Source organism: Apis dorsata, unplaced genomic scaffold (genome assembly GCF_000469605.1).
Source record: "Apis dorsata unplaced genomic scaffold, Apis dorsata 1.3 scaffold_758, whole genome shotgun sequence".
In the NCBI taxonomy this organism is placed as follows: domain Eukaryota; kingdom Metazoa; phylum Arthropoda; class Insecta; order Hymenoptera; family Apidae; genus Apis; species Apis dorsata.
In genome coordinates this window covers 99,736-110,640 of record NW_006263911.1, presented here as the reverse complement: position 1 = coordinate 110,640, position 10,905 = coordinate 99,736, and the positions used below count along the sequence as shown (strand labels likewise).

The 10,905-nt window shown below is 20.6% G+C and overlaps 1 protein-coding gene and 1 non-coding gene across 4 annotated transcripts in view; one reads left to right on the top strand and one right to left on the bottom strand.

The window, feature by feature from the left end:
• Positions 1 to 577: 577 nt before the first annotated feature.
• Trnan-guu lies at positions 578 to 651 on the bottom strand. Its single transcript has one exon. It is a non-coding gene; the product is annotated as a tRNA-Asn (tRNA).
• An 8,612-nt stretch (positions 652 to 9,263) lies between these two features.
• The window catches only part of LOC102675481, a 23,535-nt gene continuing 21,893 nt past the window's right edge, over positions 9,264 to 10,905 (top strand). For 2 of the 3 annotated variants that reach the window (XM_031513848.1, XM_031513846.1), the window contains exons 1-2: positions 9,265 to 9,741; positions 10,751 to 10,870. In XM_031513848.1, coding sequence (XP_031369708.1) covers positions 9,556 to 9,741; positions 10,751 to 10,870 — 306 coding nt within the window. In that variant the 5' untranslated portion in view covers positions 9,265 to 9,555. Of the gene's footprint in view, positions 9,742 to 10,750; positions 10,871 to 10,905 lie in introns of all 3 variants that reach the window. The other variant, XM_031513847.1, reaches the window with a different exon arrangement.

Here is a 10,905-nt window from a genome sequence, read left to right as displayed (position 1 = left end):
TAGCATAAACTATAATAAACTGAGACAAAGATTTATCCTATATTTTTTATTGTATTCAACAGAGATGGGTGGAAAAATTTTAACAGTTGAAGTTATTAATAAGTTACTTCAATAATATAATATTCAAAGTATTAAATTAACATTGTTCAATTATTATTTAAATAAAGTTATGATTTAAAGTAACTTTATTCGAAATTTTAACTTTTTTTTTCCGAATTAGTCTCCAATTCTGAATATTCAATTATGTTTCCAAACCACGAATGACGCATACAAATTTTTTAATATCAATTTTTAATTCAATGGCCTTCAAAAGTAATAAAATCTTGCACCGGTAAATTTGTTTAAATTTGTTTAAATTTGTTTAATTTTTCTAATCGTATCTTGATATTATCCTTATATCTTGAACAGACAACGAAAAGAGTAAAGCCGAAATTGCATCAAAGAGGAAGATCTCTTGAATTTAATTGAAAATTCAAAAAATTGTGACAAATATCGCCAAAAGAGGAGTGCCATTTATCCAAGTTTCCATCTTTATCTCTGATCGAGCATCTCTCGTACGACACGTAAAAAGTAAATCCGCCCCCGGGTGGGCTCGAACCACCAACCTTTCGGTTAACAGCCGAACGCGCTAGCCGATTGCGCCACGGAGGCCACGTGGATCGGTGATCGAAGAAAACAAGGAAATTTTAAAAGAAGAAATAAACGTTGTTAATTAAATGAATAAAAACTAAATAATAAAAAACAAAGAAAACTTTTAAAATAATATCGAAATAAAATATATTACGATGCTTGCTATGATAGATAGATAATAAAATATACAATTTTATTGCAAATATCTCGTTTTCGATACGATATAATGTTAATATCTATTATATTTGTCAAGAAAAAGCTATCGAGATGAATAATATAGTTTTGAAATTCATTTGACATGTCTTTATCATATATATGAATTTTTAATGGTTGTTGTAATGCATTTAACAGATAGTACAATTTATCATTCAAAATAATTGCAAATATATTATGAAAGAATAAATGCAAAGAAATTTAAAGAAAAAGTGAGACAATATATCTTATCAAATAATAATATTGATTTTCTTCTAATGTAGAATCTTGAAATAACTGGAATATGCTACTATATTAATTAAAATAATTTGCAGATAATTTCTTCTATAGATTGAATCAATGTTAATAAAATTTTAACAGTATGCAAAAGATTTTGTAAATATTATAATTCTACTATAATTTTATCAAATAGATTATGAAAAATAGGAATTAATATTAATTATAAAATTTCATATTATATAATAGAATATTTCATATTTATAGAGAATAATTAAAAGAAATACACAGAATAAAATATTTTTCATATATTATAATAATATTATATATATCATACATTCATAAAATATTCAATATCATATATTCATAAAAATTCATGATAATAAAATAATAAAATATATTTTATTTCCAATTAATTAATGGAAAGTTTTAGATATAAAAATTTTAAGAAATCTAAATATCTGAAAAATTTTCAAAGTTTGAAATAAAGATTTAAGTTACAAAGAAATCAAAACAAACTGAAAATTGATATACAATCAATTGAAATTTATTTATTAAATTATAAGGAATTCAAATTTGTATTAAATAGAGCAAAACAAAATGAATTGAACTATAGAACTATATTATTGAATATATACATATATTCATATATATATATATATATATACATATATATACATATATTTCATTCTATGTGTCTTGTTTTGTCTTAATTCTTTATAAATCTTAAATATTTTTCTATATTATAATATTTTTCTATATTTTCTATATTTTTCTATATTTTTCTATATTACTTGGGTATATTTATTAGACGTTTGGTGAATTTCTTAGCTAACTTAAAATTCGATTTCACACACAAATTAATGTATAAAACTTTTATATTTTAATATTTTATGTATCTTTACATAAAAAGAATATTTGTTGAATATTAAAGTCTATATTGTTGTTTTATATGATATTTTAATAATAAAATAATTACCAAGATGAATCTTTGTCCTTTGTCAAGGACATATCTTACAATCTCAATAACGTGTTCTTTCATTCATTCTATTATTTTTATTTTTCATCTTCTCTTACTACATTTCTATTTTCATCATTATTTTCCTTTTCTATCATCAATTCCTTAATAAATAGAAATAATTTCGTTATTTAATAACGAAAAATCCAACTCATCTTTACTTGAACTAATTTCATTATCGTATTCCATGCAAACAAAAATCAAAAACTTTGAAAATAATATTTCTATTCTCATAATTATCAAACTCGGACTAATGCTGAAAATGTAGTTCGATTTGTGATCACGGTTTAATTTGAGATAAAAAATCTAACTATTTGGTAGTATATTATTCTATACTTTATAAGATTCATACTTTATAAGCTCATACATAAAGAGCTTAGAAATTTATTCGTGAAGCAATATTTTAAAAAAATTAAATATAAGTAAATATTGTCTCCGTTTGAATTGTCGTATCAGCGAGCGCAAAAGGATATTAACCTTTCCAATCAACAACTCGAGATCATTTTCGATGAATTTCTCACAAAACTTAAAATGGTTTCACACACAAATTAACATATAAAACTTTTATATTTTAATATTTTAAACATCTTTGCATAAAAGAATATAAAAAAAGAAAATTTATTGAATATTAAACTCTATATTCATATTGTTTTGTATAATATTTTATAAAGCAATCGCCAAGATGCATCCTCGATTTATCAAGGACAAATATCACAGTAAAATAATATCTTTCACTTTTTTTTTTTTCGTTGAGAGAAAATGTTTATAAACGTTTATATATCCTTCTTAACTCTTGTTAATGTAACATGTTTTCACATTTATTATGTATTATTTTTATTTTTCATTTTTTACTTCATTTCTATCTTCATCACTGCTTTCCCTCTCTCTCTCTATCGTCAATTTCTTTATAAATAAAAGTAATTTCGTTGTTCAACGAAAAATCAAACTCATCTTCGTTTGAAGTAATCATTATCATATTCTCTGCTTACAAACTTAAAAACTTTGAAAGTAATATTCTATATATCCATGTCAAACTCGGATTTAATGCTCGGAAGATGTAATCCAATCCGCGATCACGATCTAATTTAAGAAAATCTAGCTATTTATATTATTCTACATTTCATAAGATTATATAAAAAGTTTAGGAATCTATTCGTGAAATGATATTCTAAAATAATCAAACATAAATAAATATTGTTTGAATCTAAGTGATGCTTAAGAATCACTTTTTGAGAATAAAGAAACTGAACAAAATTAATTTTCAAATCTATAAAAAATAATTGTTTCAATGTAATGTAAATAACAACTATACATTAAAATGTTTAATCCTTTTTTTAAGTTTACAGATTAAATAAAATATACTTATATGTATATATAAGCAGAGAATTAATCGATAAAACTGATTAGCTACATTTCAATAATTAAAAAATATTTTGTAAATTTCAATTTCAATTTTATAATATGATTCAAAATATCTACTTTAATTTAAATCGTAATAAATTTTTTTTTGTAAATTAAAATTAAAGTTTAAGTAATTACTTCATATTAGATATTTACACAATGTAATTATTTATTTTTTTTTTATATGTTTCATGCAATAAAAGTTATGTTTTTCTTTATTGCCATATTTGATTCGCAAAATTTTGCAAATATTAAAATATTATATAAATATTAAAATGCATATATTAAAATTAATTTTAATGTTATTATAAGGCTGATATATACGGATACAATCAAACACTAATGGATTCTTTAATCTAACTATCAATATCTATAGATTAATTTTAATTTATTTTACATTGTAATATATATATAATTTATTACATTAATATTCCTAACTTTAGTTGGCAATTTTTTTATTTCTTTCAATCTTTGAATAGTCAATATGCAATATATTTTCTAATTTCTTTTTTTCTTAGTTTTATCACTTTTATTATTTTGTTATTTTATCAAATTATCACTGTTTAGATTTATATCTATCGAAAAATTTATAGAATAGGATTATCTAGGATATTCTATTATAATAAATAGCCATAACTTCTTTTTTTGATAAGCATTTTTTCCTTAACATCTTGTTTCTTCAAAATACCATTTCTAATTCTCGAAGTCCATTTTATGTTTGTCAAATTCAAAGCGCTTTCCAAGTTAATTGCCTGCTACAACTTTTTTTGACACTCAGATATTTTTACTACGCGGTTACTTAAAAATTTATATCAAACAAATATTTATTGATAATTATGTATTTTTTTTATTCTATATACTATAATTAAATGCAATGTTAATTCTTTTATATATATATTTAGTTATATTTTTAGATTACGCACATTTTTAACAAAATAATAAATTATAATGAAAAGTAGTATTAAAAATTAAATCTCCATAAATAAATAAATCTCCTTAAATAAAGCTCAAAATCGGAGAAAAATAATTTTGTCTATTAGAACCACTGTATGCCGCCTGATTTGTATGTATTTGTATTTGAATGGATTTCTCTGGAATTATCAAGGATTACCAGAATAATGGCCTTATGATGACGATGTAAATTAAGGAACTTTTCAATTTTCTAAGTATTTGAAGACAAATTCCAAGAATTCTGTTTGGTATCACAAAGTTACTTATCATTTGACCTAACAAATATATACAAAATATTATTATTTCATCAATATAAATTTCGAATATCATGGTATGATTAATAATATTTTATTGAAATAGAATAACTATTGTATTCTAATTGAAGATTCTAAGAGTAATGTATTTGTATCTAAGAGTAAATAAAAAAAAAAAAAAACATGAGAAAATAATATTCGAAATCGAATTTTAATAATTTTTTTTGTTGCCAGTATTGTTTTGTCTTGATTTTGATTCATTCCTTTATAAAGTATATTATGAATGAGAATGCAAGAAAAAAAGTTAATCAATTGTAACTTTGGAATATAAATAAAAAGGATAATATGCGATATATAGATTTTTTAAGGATTTCAACGATATTGATTTGAGTTATCAATCTGTGGAATTGTTAAATGTTTTCTTCAATTCTATAATCTCGTATAAGAAATTTGAATTGGTTGAAGTTGATTGAATAGCTAAAAGAAGCAAGAATTTGTGTAAAAAATCATTAAAATTCAATTTTTCTATTCGAAATCTCATGGAAGAATGTTTTGATTTGCTCTCATAAGTTTTCAACAAATAGATTAAATGTAAAGAAACAATTCACTTATCACTTATTATGAATTTAAAATAAATTATATAGGATGATTAAAAAATTATATGTTTCAAATAATTCCTTTGCATCAAAGAAAAAAAGTTATTGCAAGCATGATTTATAAAATCGAATTTTTTTCATTTGTCACAAAGGTCAAATAACTTTGTGACAATTTTCAAAAAAATTGGATTGCGAATGTATTGTATATCATAATATTCTAAAAAAAAAAATGTTAGAATTTAATTAGCTCCATTATTAATATTAATTCTTTTATTACAATACTTATTTGCAAAATATAGAAATTAATCTACTTATCTGTACGCGTCTATTATCTGAAACATTAAAGAATTAAACGATCATTAATTTTTAAATAGATTTGACTTGCTTATAGTATAGTACGATATGATCATTCAAAATTCAATGTATTGAAACATCTAAACGAAATGATCGTTGTGAAGTACCGAATAAATTGCGAAGAAATTTATAATTTTTAGAAAATATAATTTTTTGAATATATTTTCTTGAAAAATTAATTTTAAAACAATATTTATATAATTTTTTATTTATTTTCACATTTTGAATAATCTTCTATATTGAACAATCCATTCAATCATATCCTATTGGAAATTAGTAATTTCATATTATTTGAAAAATTTTGAAATTTGATTTATTAAACTCGATACATTGGATTTTTATTTTAAAGCAAAGCTGGTCGTGTAATTTCTTGATTTTCGTTTTATATCGATTATTCATTTTCAATTTAAACATTAAAAGTTCTCTCTGGTATTAATCTTGGGCGTTGCGATATATTTCTCGAGCTCAATAAGTTGAAAAGTTCTTTTTCTATAAAAATCTCATTTTATAAAAAAGTATTTTATAAAAGATAACATTTTGTAAATATTAGAAATACTATATTATAATTTCTAAATATAATTACTTATTATTAGATAATATATAAAATAAAAATAATAACAATGTTTCATAGTTTTCAAAATGGCACATATATAAATTGGGAAGAGAGTAACGAAGAGAATATAATAGATATAACCATGCTAATTTACTAATAATCCGTTAGATAGAATCAAATAAATAAATATAGTAGCATATACAATAAATAAATATTTGTAAAATAGAGAATTCTGTAAAAAGAATTTCATAATGAGTATTTTATAAATAAAATAAATTTAAACGATCAAAAGACTTCAACTTTTTCTTCAAAAAGAAAATACTTGGAGTTCATAATTTTGTTGAGATTTTTGTTTTTCATCATGAATATATGATGCAAAAAAAAAATTTAATTTTTGAAAATCACATTAGAATCAATTTTGCGATTACTATTTTTATCAGATTTCCTTCGATATAGAATGAGACGAAATGAAATTGCATTCAGTTTTGTTATTGTTCATAAATTAGTTGGCTCGATAATTCGATCGAATGGCTTAATGAAAACCAACGCGATAATAAACTTCTGCTTGAATATATGATTACAAAAATGTAAAACATCTTTTAAAAGTAAATTTTAAATATCAGTGCAATAAAAAAAATTAATATTAATATTAAATTAATATTAATATATTGATTGGTAAGATGCTTAATTAATGACTAAGTATTTTAAATTTATGTTAAATAATGATAGAAAATGAGAGAGCTAAATATGGCAATGTTATTAGCGGAATTCCTAAATGAAAAATAAATGTATTATTAACATCTTTTTAAATATGATTTTTGTTTCAATTTAATATAATATGTAATATAACTATGGAATATATTTATGTTTCTTTAAAAAGAAAATTTTGATTTATTATTCAAGGTTTACTTCTTCAGCTTACAATTTTCAATAATTTAGGAATAATTTACGAACAGATATAGTTTTCTAACGTTTTCCAAATTCTCAATCTAAACAAATATATAAGAATAACGGTCATTTCACAAATCATATTTGCCTAGTGCTTTGCGATCTTATCTTGGAAGCGATCACAAAGGTTTTAATCTCGCATGCGCTGCGACGCCAATTCACGAAGGTCCATCCTTCGAAACCGCCCTCCAACGCGACTATTGGTTACTTTAACCCCCTCTTAGTTTACGTTTTCATGGAAATTAATGATTGGAGGAGAAACCAAGATTCGCGACAACTTTCTAGATTAAACCTAGTTCTAGATTAATCTAATTAGAAAAAAAATAGAATTTAGATTAGATAGAATGATACACATCGAAGTACAATTAGAATCATTGCAATCAGTGGTCAATTAGCCGTAAACAGTTAAAGTAAATCACCATTCGTTCATTATATTGTTCATATAAACAATAATATACTCTTAACGATCGATAGTAAATGGTCTTTCGAGATCATAATAATATCATCAGTTCAGACATTCTATTTGTGCAATATTCAAAGTCATTTAGTTTAGACTTTAACAGAAATAATAATCAAAATTTAATATTAATATTTTGATTGTATTAATATCACGTTTTATGTCCATAATTCGAATAAAATTATTTTGATAATCGAATTATTATATTATTATATTAATTATTATATTAATTATTATATTAATTATAATAAAAAAAAATACCCTTTATTAATTTGAAATTTTATGGAAATTTTGATTTGTATTTACGGATTTCAGTAAGTAAATAGGTTGAATATCATAGTATAATTTATATATGGATTTAAATAAAACATTTGTACAACAATTTACCATAAATTTATATATAATGTCATATAATGTTACTATTTCGGAATTTCGATATAATATATAATAATTTTTTTAATATATAATAATAATAATTTTCATTAAATAACATACATATATTGCATATTAAAATATCAAAATATTGTATTATATTAAAATTTTCTATAATTTAACAATGATGTATGTTTCACAATGGATATTTCTGAGATTATCAATTCCAAATTCGAAGAATTCAAAACTCAAAATTATTCTCTATATTCATTTTCATGTAATATATTGAAGAGTTTTTATAGGATATCAAAAAGTTTTTTTCAAAAAATTCAGAAAAAAATTTTTTTCAGATATTTAATAATTAGAAATGAATTCTTTAAAAAATTTTTTTCTTAATATTTCTATTTTATATATACTCGATATTTTATATTTGAAATTTATAATATTAAAAAAATAATATAAAAAATTTCTTTTGGTTTTTTAATATTAAACAATTAATTAAAAATATTAAAAAACGATAAATACTTGTATTTCTTCCAATTGGATGCAATTAATTTGTATTGTATATTATTTTTCCACTTCGAACTTATTAAACTATTTTAAAAATTTTATAAACTTTTTTCAATTATCATTTAAATTATTCAACAAATTTATTTGTTTTTTCTTATAAATTTATATTAATAATTATAAATTTATATAACTATTATTTATCATGTTTATCTTTCATATAATTTCTCAATTGATTTTAGGATATTTATTTTGTGATCAATCCTCAATTCTAATAATAAAAGATTATAAATATATACATGTTTTCTATCATACCTATCATTCCTAATAAAATTATATCGGATTTTATTAAAATATTTCATATATATTTCAAGTTACATTATATAAATTACAATAGGATACAATTTCATTCGAAATCAAATTAAATATAAAATTACTCGTTCAAGTATTAAAAATTGTGTTTTAACTATATTATTTGAAATAATATTTAATTATAATTATAATACTAATAATAATTATTTAAAATAATAAAATAAAAATTATTTTTAAAACATAAATACAGTATATAAAAATTATTATAACTAGTATAAATTAATTAGATATTACTTACTACAAAGATTTCTCTTATTATCATTCGAACACATTCTCTTTTATTCATATCTTCCAATTTCTTTTTCTTGAATGAAATAACGATATGAAGTATATTTATAACTGAAAAAATAACGATACAAATAAGGAAAAAGTTCTCTTATAGAGTAATCGAAAGACTACTATTCATGTTCTCAACACTTGGAAAAGAAGAGGAAAATAAAGAAAAGACTAGAAGAAGAATAAAATAGAAGAAAAGAATAAAATAAACGACAATAAAAATTAATAATATAAACAAGAAACTTGAATACTATAATTTTCTTGAAAACAATATCTATTATGGAAAATCTCTTTGCAGAAGATATACATAAAATCGATCGATTATAATTTACTGCAATTGCTACACATTATACTATTATTATTATAAAAAAATAATATGAAAATACAAGAAAGAAAAATAATAGCGTAAATAATATATCAAGCTGAGGTATAGTTGAATGATTCTTCGAATATTATATGATAGTTTATATCTGACTAGAAATATGGACGTATTCGACAAACATTATCATACTTATTGTACTATATTGAAAATCATTGGACTATGGCCGTACAATAACTCAGTCTATGTGTGGATTCAAAGATTATGGATATTGGCATTATTTCTTGGCAATATAATATTTCAGGTGATGAAAATTATAATTTTTCTTTGCGTAATTCATTGTATTTTTATGAATACAAATATTAATTTATAATGAAATATTTTATAGGATATTATCTATTTATTACAGCATTTATCATATTAATTATATATTTAATTATATATAATTAATTATATATTATATATCATATTATTTATTATATTATATTAATGTTCTTTTCCGTAAATTAATAATATGCATTTATCATATTAATATAAAATATAAATAATGTGTATTAATATATATATTATTATTATATATATTAATATATATATAATAATAAAATCATAATACTGTATTGTGATTTTAAGTTTGTGAATAACATATATGTATCAGCGTGATATGAATGTATGAAAACATATTTGTGTAATATTCAAAAGTTATCACATTTTGAAATATACAATGTTTAGTTAATATATATACACGGCATAATATTTTATTTCGTTTAAAAATTAATTTTCGAAAGAAATAGATTTTAAAAGTTGTAGTAAAATTGTTTCTTATCAACATATATATATTTCTTTAAAAAAAAAGAAATTAAAATTTAATTTTACATTTTTTGTATATTTTCATATATCGAATCTTTTTTTTATAATTTATTTTTTTATTTAATTTATTTTTTTATAATTATTTTTTATAATTTATTATATCTAATTGAAGATTATGCAATTATTCTTCAAAAAATTTAATTTTCTCGAAAAAAACGAAACGAAAAAATTTTATTCTTATTTGGATATATATGCTATTTCGCTAGATTTTGTATAGATATATAAAAAGAACATACTAAAATTAATATCTACGTTTTTACTTTTACATTTATATTTTACTTTTATTTTTGATCATATTTTTATTTTACAATAAACTGTAATATTATATATATTTTAGAATACCGATTAAATGATAATAATGATAATATATTTAAAAATGCAATTGAAATACTATATAATTTTTAAAATTTAATATTTTTAACATATTATAATTAAAAAATTTTTAGATTGTGTCACTTCTAAGATCTGAAATTACGTTACGAAACTGTATTTTAATATTTTCTACGACTTGTCCACTTATAATAATTTTGTTACGATATATAAGCTTTATAGTATTTTTTCCTATGGTAAGTAAAAATTAAATTTATTTTAGACTTTTTAA